Raw genomic sequence first — 13221 nt, 5'->3', positions numbered from 1 at the left:
CCTTACCTCAGTTTTGGGAAAATCCTGAGGGACTATTTCTGCACAGAACTTTTTAATAGCAGGATAATTATTACCATATCCATGATTGCATCTTTTCCCTTTCTGTGTTTCCTCCCCTCCCGCCCTGCACACTGACCTCCATGCCGAGCAGCAGGAGCAGGTCAGCCCTCCGTTTCCTCTTACTTTGTTTCCTGTGTTCCTTTTCCACGTCTGAAGTGGAGAAAAGAGGAAATAATCTTTTACCCATTCTCCTTTTCTTTCTTTTCACTGGGTTTTCCTGTACCACTGCTGCTCTCTGCTCAGAAGTGCTAACCTGCACGTTTGGCAAGCTCCAAAAATAGGCAAAGGGATGTCAGATCCTCCTAGTTTCTTTTATATTTTCCCCATGGCAGTGACATGCAGCTGGCAACAAGGCAGCATGCTGTAATTCTCACTGCAGTACAGAATGTGCCCCCAGGAGCTGCCGTAAATCACAGCCCCATTACATCCAGATGCAAACAGAGGTTGGGTCTGTCCTCTCGCCTTTACAAAAGCACAACTTCCTTTGACGCTGGATATAAATACTGCAGAGGAAGTCATCAGGCACACAGTTGTCTTTTGAACTGAATGAAAAAGGTTTGTTCTCATGTCAGAAAACTGAGCTTGCCACAGTAAATATGTAAGTATCCCAGCTGGATGATGAAACAGTTTCTTTTAGACACTTCCCAGACCAGCATAACATGGTGCTCTGGAACAGCATTTCCCTAACTTCCAGCAGATTGCAGCAATATTTCTCTGCAGACTCTGTTTTATGTCCTAGCCTACTGAATGGTTAGTTTAGGGCTTTTATCAAATAGCCAAGACTGGCAGTTTCTGACAGCAGTCCATTAGCAAGGTCGCCTTATTCCAGCAGGAATATGCAGCACTATTTCATCTGTCTTTGCTATTCTACCCCACTAGCACAAATGCAATTGAAGCATGTAGAACAATGGAGCAGTGCTGCAGAGAATGCACAATTAATGCAAGTGGGTGTCATTCCCTTATTTCACACTCTGAATTTCTAGCAGATCGTCTTTATGTCAGAGTTATTTAACAAGCCAGCAAATTTTGCCTTTGAGGAATATATTTTTTCCACACCAACCTCATAGGAGGCATCTTCACAGGAAAAGTAAATATAAATACCCCTTTATGGACCATCCTAGTTTCCCCCAGAAGAAAATCTGTTTACCAGTGTTTGTATTTGTCATAGTATTTCATTCTTAATGGAATCAAATGCTGGCACTCTGGGGAGCGAAAAAGCATTGCCACATTTTGAACGACATAAAAAATCAGTCATTTCATATCACATACCCACGCACTTGTGATTCCAAAACCAATTTCAATCTACAAGATAAAATATCAAGAGCGTTTTATATTTTACTACTTTAACTTACAAAACCATATGTTACAAGTATATTGTAAGCAAGAATCCATGATACAGTTAACTGCATAGATTATGTGGAACTCTGATTTTCATATGGATTTAAAATGGAAGAAAGTCTATGATTTTTGGTGGTTTTTTTTTTTTTTCATTCCTCTCCAAGTCTTTAAGTTGTAAACGTAGCTACTTGATTGGATTTAATAATTTTTTTAGATGGATGTCTTTCTACAATCAGAGAATATACCAGGTACCTAAATGCAAATTTCAAAATACGATAGATTTTTCTTTTCTGTTTAAAATCTCTCAGTATGACTTGGGAACTTTCTTTGTTGTTCAATATTTTTTCATTCTCTGGGTTTGAAGATTAGTGCTTTGATTTTTAAGCTTGCCTTTCCAAAAGCTTATGAGTACAAGACTTTTGACAGGTTGATTAACATTCTACTCCAAAAGGAATGGTTAATGTTTCTGTATTCACCAGAATCTTATAGTTTGTTTAAAAATATACATATATATACATATCAAATAACAAATATTTTAGACAATGGCTTAAAATTGCACCTAGTAATGCATATTCATTTGAATTAGAAATGTCTCAAGCTAAAAGGTTCTTTTTTTTTTTTGTAGAAGGATGAAAGTTCAGTGTTTCTTTTCCTTTGCTAAACCACCAAATTATTTCACCCAATACAGGGAATTTTTGGCATTTAGAAATGAAAAGGTGGGTGACTAACATGCCTAGAATTAAACTAAAAATCAAAGTATGATCATTTTTACTAGGAGACATTTTTACCAGTCTTCCTTTTCATTTCTGTGGGATTTTCTACCAGTGAAAAGGAAGATGAAGAGGGCCAGCAAGGGAAGATATGCCTCACTGGGGAACTTCTGCACCGTCTATACATTGCTGAGCAACTGGTTTCAGGCTAGAATCGGTTTCCCTAGGCTTTGCTTCTTTTTAGGTGCAACAGAGAGTACTGCAGTTATCTCCTTATTGTGGGAGATGTTGGAGTCGCCTTTAAAGAAGAGAGATGATTTCCTCAGCCCACAATGCACATAAATAAACTGATAAAATCCTGCAATGTGTGTGGGGCTGTCAAAGGCAAAGGACCCGTGAGTCCCTCCAAGGCTGATGCAGCAGCGCAGGGTCAGTGGTGGAGGTGTTTCAGGCAAAAACAGGTTACCACATGCTCCAAAATGGCATCCCTACACACAGTTCAAGGACTGGGTGGCTGAATGAGCAATAGTTTAAGCATCTCGGAGTTTAAAGTGATTGTGTGAATAGCCCAGTGTCCAATTTTTAAAATTAAATGCTTTTTGAATAAAGGAGAAGATCATGTAACACAGAAAAGAGTTGAGGCTCTCCTGCAGTTTCTGCACCTTCCATCAGTATTTTTGAACACTAAGACACCAAGGTACTTTAGAGTATCCATGCCTGTGTGACTTTACATCTGGTAAGAATTTAGATATGAAGTAATCTTCAGAATATTTGTAATTAATAAATCAGACTATATTAACCTGAGATTTATATGTACCATGATATACCGCTAATGGTAATTCTTAATAAATCTATGGTTACCGGCACACCTGCTACTAAACAGTTTCTTTCCATGAAATACATCGTTTATTGTCATAAGTTATTTGGGAAAAGGTGTAATATTTCCTGTTTCTCACCTGCTGTAAAAAGTGTGCAGTGGAATCTTCAACAAAGAAAGCTCCACTTGCATTTTCTGTGCAGACATTTCTTTGCAACTGCAGGCAATGCCTGGTATTTAACATTACATTTTCTGTAGTACCTATTTCAATAGGGCTGATAAATGGCAGGTTTTCATGACTCAAGTTTTAGTATTATGAATGTTCTTTGTCTTGTCTAATTCAGGTTGAATATGAAGGCTTAAAGCATGAGATTAAACGATTTGAGGAGGAGACAGTGTTGCTTAACAGTCAGCTAGAAGATGCCATCCGGCTGAAGGAGATTGCAGAGCATCAGCTGGAGGAAGCCTTGGAAACTTTAAAAAATGAAAGGGAGCAAAAGAACAATCTGAGAAAGGAACTCTCCCAGTATATCAACCTCAATGATAGTATGTATAATAACCATATTAATATATCAGTAGATGGATTAAAGTTTGCAGAGGATGCGAGCGAGCCCAACAATGATGACAAAATGAATGGACATATCCATGGGCCTCTTGTGAAACTCAATGGTGACTACCGAACTCCCACGGGTAGGAAAGGAGAATCTCTGCACCCCGTCTCCGACCTCTTCAGTGAGCTCAACATATCAGAAATACAGAAACTGAAGCAGCAACTTATGCAGGTAAGAGTTTAATTTAATGTCCTAAAACTTCTGGGCACACATCATATGGACCCTGGTGCTAGTTTTTGCATTGACCTCAACTTCCCCCAATGTTCTTCTTGACCACGTATTTCTACTTTGGTGTTTCTCCATATTCAGATTTTGACAGAAATAACCTTAGAGGACAGAATAGTTGTCTGTGCAAAGTCAGCATCATCTGAGCTGATGTTTACTGGAAAGAGTAGAAAGGGGCTTAGTTACTGTAGTTGCATGTGGCTAGATTCTCTTTTCCTGGTTAAATAATGGGAAATATCCCTGAGGTTTCAAGTAGAATAAAGTCCTCTTCAGTATGACCAAAATTATCCAGGAAAAAAAAAAAAGTGAAATACGAATGGATTTGATTATGATCTTTGCAAGTCAGAGGGTTTTTTGCCATTAAACTTAGCATGCAATCAGGAGAGAACAAAAGGAGAGAAGCATTCCTCTTAATACCTGTGCACTCACAGAGCATCTGAGGTGTCATGCCTTGTCCATGTGGGGAGTCCCAGCAGATGCGTAGGTTAGTGAATGTTGATCATTTATTTTCGATTTATCCAGGCTCAGCCCAGGCATAACCAGAATAGGAGCTTGGGGTGTGATACAAATTAAATATCAAGCTGATAGCCCAGAGCTGACATTATCTTAGAAAGGGGTACAGTGCAACACAGTGAAGGGGTCCCTCTGTCCAAGCTGTTGAGCATCTGCTCTGCCAAAAGAGCTTGAAAGGTTTTGGTACCTTCAAAGAAACATCCAGCATTTTCTAGCTGTGGGCTGACAAAGAGGGTCTCTCCTAAAGTAAGATCTGCTTACAGTGTGATTTGGAGGTAAAGTCGAGCAAACCCAATTTTCAGCTCTTGCTGGAGAACAACAAATCTCTATGAGTTTGTCCTGTATTTGCTGAAGTGTTAATTGTTTTATTTACTTAATCACCAAACTCACCGTGGGAAGTTTTGATCTGAGCTACAACAAGGAAAATGTCAATGGCATCTAGTGAAGTTACCTTTGATGCAGAATATACATATTTTAACCAGAAAAGCTTGAAATTTGCAATTTTATTTCTGTGAAAAATTCTGATAGAGACTCTTCCAGTATTAAAATAGAAACAGCATGTATATTTTGCTTCTACATACATATTAAGTGCAAGTTGTGATTTTATTCAGAAATACAATGTTAAGAAAAAATACCCAACTTCAGAAAAAACATGCTTTGATATGTTCATATTTTAATATACAGTTTAACTGTTTTCAAGCATAATTTACAATGAAGTGTAATAGAAATATGAAGTGAAAGCTGTTTGGAAATTAAAAAACAAGGTTGTTTGGCTAAGTCTTTTCTTGATTTTATTCAATATTGAACTTGTTGAATCAGGAAACTTCTACTTGAAAGATATTGCAAGATATTGCATTTTTATCATCTCTGATTTTAACATTACTACTTTTACACTTCTTAAACAAGGAGTCAGACTTCTGACAGTCACTAGCCACTAGCTGTCCATCCTAGGACTCTAGAAGGACCCTAGAAGATAAATCTAACCATTTTTTGGTCACAGTGGCTTCTTTGGGCCTCAGCAGCTCATGGAAATAGCCTCCATTGTTGTTTAGTATTCTAGTGATGTTAAAAGGTTTGAAAAAGGGAGACTATACCTAGCTGGAAACCTGATTTCTTTAGATACTGGAAAGGCTTACTACGAACTGCTGATGTGTACTCTTTTTAAAGCAATCATCTTCTCTGTTTCATTGTATCAGCTCACCTTGGGTCACATGAATTAACTGTGAAAAATTCCATCAAAAGTTTTTCCTCATGGTAAGAGGGAGATTTAATTGGGTTCAAGCTGACAAAAGGTAATTCTTCAGCAAAATTGGATTTTTTCTCCTCAGCAGTGTCTTTGCCATGTGGTGTTCATACAGTCATATCTCAGTATTTGGTACATGTTCCTCTTCTTTACTCAGAAGAGGTTTCTACAATGACAGAGCTGCTGAAGGAACTGACCTTCTCTTTAGGAAGCATTTTCATGTCTATAGGACAGTGGGCTTCTTTTTTGAGAGAATCAAACTTTGGATTTGCCATTTTGTGCATGTGTGTGGCTAGTTTTTTTAGTATTCAATCTCAAAAAGAAGTCTGCACCAAAAAAGTTAGCATGACAGATAAAAGATCCTTTTTCAACTTTGGGATGCTAATGCTCTGTGATCTGTGCTGGTCCCTAGAAGAGGTTCAACTGCAAGTGACCACTTCCCATCTTTTAAATCCACTAGGTAACAAATGTTTTGATGAGAATTCTCATATTCCATTTGCTCAAGGCTTTCTGTTCTGCTTTCACATTTCTTGTACAGTGGGAAGAATTATCCATCCCAGTTTTAAAGCCTAGGACTCCTCTCTTCCTGCTGCTTTCCCTATTCCCAAGGCCAACATTATAAAACTTAGATTAAGCTTTCTTTTAAAAAAGAAAGTGTCAGTCAGCCCAGATTCTGACACTCCTCTAACTGCCTGTTACTCTCTGACAAAAATGATGTGTCTGAGGAGTTCTCCTTTTCATTTATTCCAGTCTCACCAGGAATTGTTCACTGATATTCTCATGTTATGTTAAAAAAAAAAAAAAGGGGAAAAAAAAAGAAAAAAGAATGAAATAGCAATGCTATAATTGGCTTCCATAAGTGCAAACTATAAAATAAATTGGGGAGGAAAACTTCTCAAACTGAAATCTTTGAAAGGAAGGAAGGATACCCTTCAAAATGGGTACAAATACTATTGAATTGCTTTTATTTTCATTTTAAGATAATGACAAGGATCCTTTCCACAGCTACTAATTTCATCATAAAAACAGATGGAAGAAGAGCAGCCTATTCCCAAACGTTTGTTCTATGTGGAATAAAAGACTGTTGTCTAGAACAATAAATATAACTACTGTCCTTAGAAACAGCAGAGCTGTTAATATTCAGAAGGTGCACTGTGGGCTCAGTTGGAGCTTCATTTTTTATCCTTGGAAGTAGGAGCACGTATTTATCTTCAAACAGAAGTGGATTAATGTCATCCATAATTACTGGACTAGAATGAGTGAAATTCAGTAGATCCATGTATTTCATTTTACCTACTGTACAAGATGGTGTATGGGCTTTAAATTTGAATGTTTTCTCTAGAAATAATCCTTTCTGTTTGAGAGAAGTATTTATTTCCAGACCCCATTTATGTTCAGCAGAAAAATGATCGTAAAGATCCCTATTAGCTCTGTTGCAGTTTTTCTTCATTATAGAATATGACAGCTAAGGTCAATAATCTGGTAGGATTCTGTCTGATAAATTTAAGCAGACACTGAAACACAGTACTTCTTTAGCACCAAGTCATCTTTTTGTTTTTAATGTAAGGAAAAACTCTTTGGCTTTTAATTTTTACACTGGTGGAATCCACTGTTAATTGCCTGCTTCCATGTGAACATACCCACACATGTGGGCACATATATTTTAAAAAGCCAACTGTCTTTGGTGTGTGCATCATTATCCACGCTTCTCACCATAAGGCGAGATGGTCCTTTAAATTACCAGAAGCTCACATGTATTTCACCTTACCAGGCTGAAGGAATAAATACCTCCATTAGCTGGTGAGGGTAATGTAATTAACACTTCAGCCTGCTGTGCCAGGTGGTAGCAACTAGAGTTCAGCTGAGAGCTGCCAGGGAGAGCAGACCTCAGGCAGGCTACCCAGTGGAAAATTCGTAGGGAAGATAATGAAAATGCTTTTGCTGGTAGCTCTGTGTTGGTCCCCAGGATAGGCCTGGCAGGGAAATCTGCACAGAGCCATCACCGTTTAAGAAGGTGGCTTGGTGGGAGGGAGGATTGTGCTGTTTTGTGTTTTCTCTCAGTAAACCAGATGCTCAACAAGAGCGGGATGACACCGGTGGTGAGCTGCACGACAGGCTAAAGGCAGACTGGGATGGCAATTGGGGAACAGTTGTACCAGTGTACTCATTTCATTCAGCTGTCCTCTTCTGCATTACAGCACAGGCTATGTAGTGCCTAAATGGAGCTTCCTATATTTAAGGAGACAGATTCTTCTTGGGTCATAAAATAATGATGATTTTTTTTTTTTTTCTTGAGTCATCAGTCACCTGCACACAAGAAAACTAGGCCGACTATTTAGATGTTTTTAACATGGCTTCTGTTTTTAATCTTACGGTCTTTGCCTGCAATCGACTGCAAGTTGTAATTGAGGCAATGTTTTGAAAGCCTTTCTGTAAAGCCGGAGGATCATCATATGCCTTAGTAACCTTTATTTCTGAGCAGCAGCTACTGCTCAGAAGCCCCATTATGAGACAACAGGAGTCTGAACCACTGCTTCAAACATTTTGTGAGACAACATTAATAAGCTCAAAGTCTCTAAAAGGCTTTTCTTTTCCATCAGTGAGTTTCATGGTGGCTGCTTTGACTCTTCCAAACACTACCTGGGGGGATGCTGATAGGGAAGGCAATGCTTTTTTGAAGGGTCTTTCAGAACTGACAGCTTTGAATTCTCTGAATTAGTAATTCAGCCATGCACAGTGGGAGTGTGGAACATGATGTCTTTGCACGTGTAAATACTGGGCTGAGATACTGCAGCAGAGGGAGAGTAAGAGCAGTCAGCCTGATAGGCTCCAGGTCCTGCTGCAAAGGCCATGAGAGCGAGAATCATGCCATGTCCCTGTGCCTTCCTCTGCTTCCCAATTCACAGCTCAGAACAGGATGAAGGCAAAGAAGAAAAAAGTTGGAACATTACACTAAAATTTGAAATGAGAATCATTCAGGGGTGTTATGAGCAGTGAATATCTGAGCAGATAGATTTTTCTTGTTCGCTTGCTTTAAGATGCTGTGCTTTAAAACATCAAGAAGAGTCCTCTAGGACCTCTTCCACTTTTCAACATCCACCTTTCTCTGGCTATTCAGAAAGGAACTTAATAGGTCAGAACCAGCGGTTTGTTAATTATACTGCAAATTCCACTTTTTCTGCATTATTCTTAAAAGGATGGATTTTGCTTTCCTTGAAGTGCTGGGGAAGGGGCTTCCTAGGAGCTGCATGTGCTCAGGCTCCTGATCTGTGTTGTATTCACAGATGGTGGGTTATTTGATCTAATCTGTGGAAATGTACACAGCCATTTGTTTACTGTATTTGCGTTCAGTAATCAAGCCCCTCTTTATGAAAATTCGCAACAGTCCAAAGATATAAATAAAAATTGTGGAGGATGGTAAAGCTATTCACAGGAAATGTGAATTTAAACTCCACTGGGAAATATGTATGTATCAGTGTAACATGTTATAGTTGACAGTGATGCAGTTATGCCTATAAAATTCAGGGAACATATGTCTTGATAAATCCAGTATCATCACGCTAGCTAACTATGCACTTAGTGCTTGGGCACTAATTCTTCAGTGGGCAATGTGTGAGATACTGCATATGGCAGCAGAAGTTGGGACTTCATAATCCTCTACAAGTTGCACATATCTCTTTGACTTAATTTCATGGTTTAGGGGTATATGGGTAGAATCTTTTGGAAGCCCTCAGGTTGCATATGCAGAGTGGGGGAGTGGAAGTGGTGAACATGATTGGCAGAGTTAGGTGTTCAACAGAAAAGCACGGGTAGGATCAGATGCCAGGTGTCTAACTTTGACTCTGTTGCAGGTGGAGAGAGAGAAGGCCATTCTCCTGGCCAACCTACAAGAGTCTCAGACGCAGCTGGAGCACACGAAGGGAGCCCTGACTGAGCAACATGAGCGAGTCCACAGGCTCACGGAACACGTCAACGCCATGAGGGGGCTGCAAAGCAACAAGGAGCTAAAAGCAGAGCATGACAGTGAGAAGGGCCGAGATCCTGGCGAGGAAGCACATGACTATGAAGTGGACATCAATGGCTTGGAGATTCTAGAATGTAAATACAAAGTAGCTGTTACAGAGGTGATAGACCTTAAAGCAGAAATCAAAGCCTTAAAGGAGAAATACAATAAATACGTGGAAAACTACACTGAAGAGAAGGCGAAGTATGAGAGCAGAATCCAGACATATGATGAACAGGTGACAACCCTGGAGAAGTCAACCAAGGAAAGCCAGGAAAAAATGGTCCACATGGAAAAGGAATTACAAAGGATGACAAGCATAGCGAATGAAAACCACAATACCCTCAACACCGCCCAGGATGAGCTGGTGACGTTTAGTGAGGAACTGGCTCAGCTCTACCATCATGTCTGCCTGTGCAACAACGAGACACCAAACAGGGTTATGTTGGACTATTACAGGCAAAGCAGAGTCACCCGGAGCGGCAGCCTGAAAGGACCAGATGACCCTCGAGGTCTCCTTTCCCCGCGACTTGCCAGAAGGGGAATGGCATCACCCGTAGAAGCCAGGACCCCAACCGAGCAGGTGACAAAAGAGGCCGTGGAGCCTGGCAAGGAGCAGAGCCCAACTAAAACACCTACAATTTCCCCCGTCATCACAGCCCCTCCTTCCTCCCCTGTCTCTGATACCAGTGACATTCGCAAAGAGCCGATGAACATCTACAACCTCAATGCCATAATAAGGGACCAAATCAAGCACTTGCAGAAGGCTGTAGATCGGTCACTGCAGCTGTCGCGCCAGCGTGCTGCAGCTCGGGAGCTGGCGCCCATGATTGACAAAGACAAGGAGGCCTTAATGGAAGAGATACTGAAGCTGAAATCCCTCCTGAGTACCAAGCGGGAGCAGATAGCAACCCTGAGAGCAGTCCTGAAAGCCAACAAGCAGGTAAGGTGCCAAAAAGAGTCGTCTGGGAGTGCCTGTTATTTATACAGGTCACTTGCAAGCTTATCCATCAGTATTTCAGGGGGAGAGATTTTACTGAGCCTCTCAATCACAGTGAGGACAGGCCTTTCTTCCCTCCCACCCCACCTCCTCTCTAAGCTCTCCAGCTCTGCTTTTTCCAGCACACACCGTTCAGCAAGGGCTCAGGCAGCAGAGAGAGTGAGGGAAAAGCAGAGGGGCAGGGAGGGATCCACTACAGTCAAGCACCACAGCAACTTTAAGGAAATTAATTTAAAAAACAGAAAGCTAAAGCACACCTCTTGAAGAGAACGGCAGGTGTGAGAGTGCAAACAGTCACCTTGGACTATATAGAGCAGGGCATTTTTGTGATAAAACACCAGGTGAAATGATGAGTTATTTTATTTACAGGTCGTTGGATTTTTTTTTAAATTATTATTTTTTTATTCTTATAACTTTTCCTGCTGTTGCAACATTTTTTATCCTTTAGATTATAATTTTTTTGGTTTGTTTTTAAGAAAAGGGACAACATCACTATATGATAAAGCAACCTGAAACAGTAACTGCATTTTTTTTGAGACAGATTCATTATAAAGTTATATTTTACAAGAATAAAAAATTTCAAATGAGTATTTTGAAAAAGCAAACAGCTTAAAAATCATAGAATCATACAGCATCCTGAGTTGGAAGGGGCCCACAAGGATCACTGAGTCCAACTCCTGGCTCCACACAGGACCCCCCAAAAACCAAACCGTGTGTCTGAGAGCGTTGTCCAAATGCTTCCTGAACTCTGGCAGCCTGGGGCTGTGACCAGTGCCCTGGGGAGCCTGTCCCAGTGCCCGACCACCCTCTGGGTGCAGACCCTTTCCCTAACCCCCAGCCTGACCCTCCCCTGTCCCAGCTCCATGCCGTTCCCTCGGGTCCTGTCGCTGTCCCCAGAGAGCAGAGCTCAGCGCCTGCCCCTCCGCTCCCCTCGTGAGGAAGCTGCAGGCCACCATGAGGCCTCCCCTCAGCCTGCTCTGCTCTGGGCTGAGCAAACCAAGGGACCTTAGCCACTCTTCATATGTCTTGCCCTCCAGACCCCTCACCATCTTTGTAACTCTCCTTTGGACACCAATAGTTTTATGACCTTCTTATATTTTGATGCCCCAGACTATAAACTGTACTCAGAGTGAGGCCTCGAAAGCTCCAGAGTAGACTGGGACAATCCTTTCCTTAACCAGCCATCAGTGCCTGATTCACCCCAGGGTGTTCTTGGCCCTCCTGGCTGCCATGGCACACTGCTGACTCACATTCAGTGCCATCAATCACACCCCTCAGATCCCTTTTTTGCAGGAGTGCTCTCCAGCCTCTCATCCCCCAGTCTGTACGTATACCCAGGGTTGCCTCTTCCCAGGTGCAGACGCTGGCAGTTGCTCTTGTTAAACTTCATATTGTTGGTGATTGCCCAGCTCTCTAGTTTGTCCAAATCTCTCTGCAAGGCCTCTCTACCCTTGATGTAGTCAACAGCTCCTCCCAACTTAGTATCATCTGGAAACTTACTCATTACACCTTCTAGTCCTACATCCAACTCATTTATGAAAACATGACAGAGAACTGGCCCCCAAATGGAGCCCTGTGGGACCCCACTAGCGACCGGCCACCAGTCTGATGTAACCCCATTTACTTAATAACTCTTCGAGCCTGATCCATCAGCCAATTGTTCACCTATCACATTATGTTTTTATCTAGCTGTATGCTGGACATTTTGTCCAGAAGGATACTGTGAGAAACAGTATCAAAAGCTTTATTGGAATCCAAAAAGGTTACATAAACCGGCTTCCCTTGGTCAACTAGATGGGTGACCTTGTCATAAAAGGAAATCAAGTTCATTAAGCAGGACCTTACCCTCATGAACCTGCCTTGGCTGTGGCCAGTGACCACATTGTCCTTCATGTGTTTTTCAATAACTACCAGAATAATTTTCTCCATAATTTTGCCAGGCAGTGGAGTGAAACTGACAGGCCTGTAATTATCAGGGTCTTACTATCAACTCATCAAACCCACTTTATTTTTGATGTTATACCGACGTAAATAGGCTGAGAATTGCGGAATTCTATATTAAATACCAAAAGAGTACTGCATAATGGTGTGTTTTTCAAGAATACTCACAATATTTTTGCATGGTATATATTCCCAAGCCCCTTGTATCTGATAGATTCTGGGTCTGCAAATAATTTTAAGAAGTTAAATTTGAACATGCAAACAGTTTTATTTATTTCAGACAGTCTTCTTATGCACAGAATTAAGTGAATGCAAGACACTGCAGGGACAGAGTCTCTGTCCAGATTGCCCAGGACTTTTCTCATCTTAAAGATGTGTAGTAATAACCACATGGGGGCATAAATCCTGGTTAATAGCTTGGGATCCTATTCTCTGATGACGGTGATAGGATTTCACTGTTAAAATTCTCAGAAGTTGATTAATATGAAGTTAAAGTCTGAAATTTAATTGATGATTGGATCTGCAACTGTATTTCTAGGTACTGGGGATTTTTAAATTGCATCTGTATTTCAGTATACATTGAGTCATTTATACCATGCTCCCCTAAATATTAATTGGAGTAATTAAGTACCATCCTTAGCTAAGTAATAATAGCTCTGAGCAATTACATGAGGATTTTCCATGTAATTAAGATGTAATTGAAGTACATCTTTAGATACCAAAACAAAGATTTTTTTTTTACAGTAGCATAGACCTATCA

At 40.7% G+C, this 13221-nt stretch overlaps 1 protein-coding gene across 26 annotated transcripts in view; it reads left to right on the top strand.

Annotated features, from left to right (window-relative positions):
- BICD1 (BICD cargo adaptor 1) overlaps positions 1–13221 on the top strand; it is a 180482-nt gene that overhangs the window by 126619 nt on the left and 40642 nt on the right. For 16 of the 26 annotated variants that reach the window (XR_013938714.1, XR_013938715.1, XM_080553301.1 and 13 more), the window contains 2 exons: positions 3237–3707; positions 9369–10463. Coding sequence is in view for 24 of the 26 variants with exons in the window: in XM_080553301.1 (XP_080409427.1) it covers positions 3237–3707; positions 9369–10463 (1566 nt within the window). In the remaining 2 variants the exon portion in view is untranslated. The remainder of the gene's footprint in view (positions 1–3236; positions 3708–9368; positions 10464–13221) is intronic. The other 10 variants (XM_080553303.1, XM_080553296.1, XM_080553295.1 and 7 more) reach the window with 1 other exon arrangement.

The sequence above is a fragment of the Anser brachyrhynchus genome (genome assembly GCF_964034855.1).
Source record: "Anser brachyrhynchus genome assembly, chromosome: 1".
NCBI lineage: Eukaryota > Metazoa > Chordata > Aves > Anseriformes > Anatidae > Anser > Anser brachyrhynchus.
Note: the sequence above shows the minus strand (reverse complement) of the source record. Positions and strands in the feature narration are given on the sequence as shown.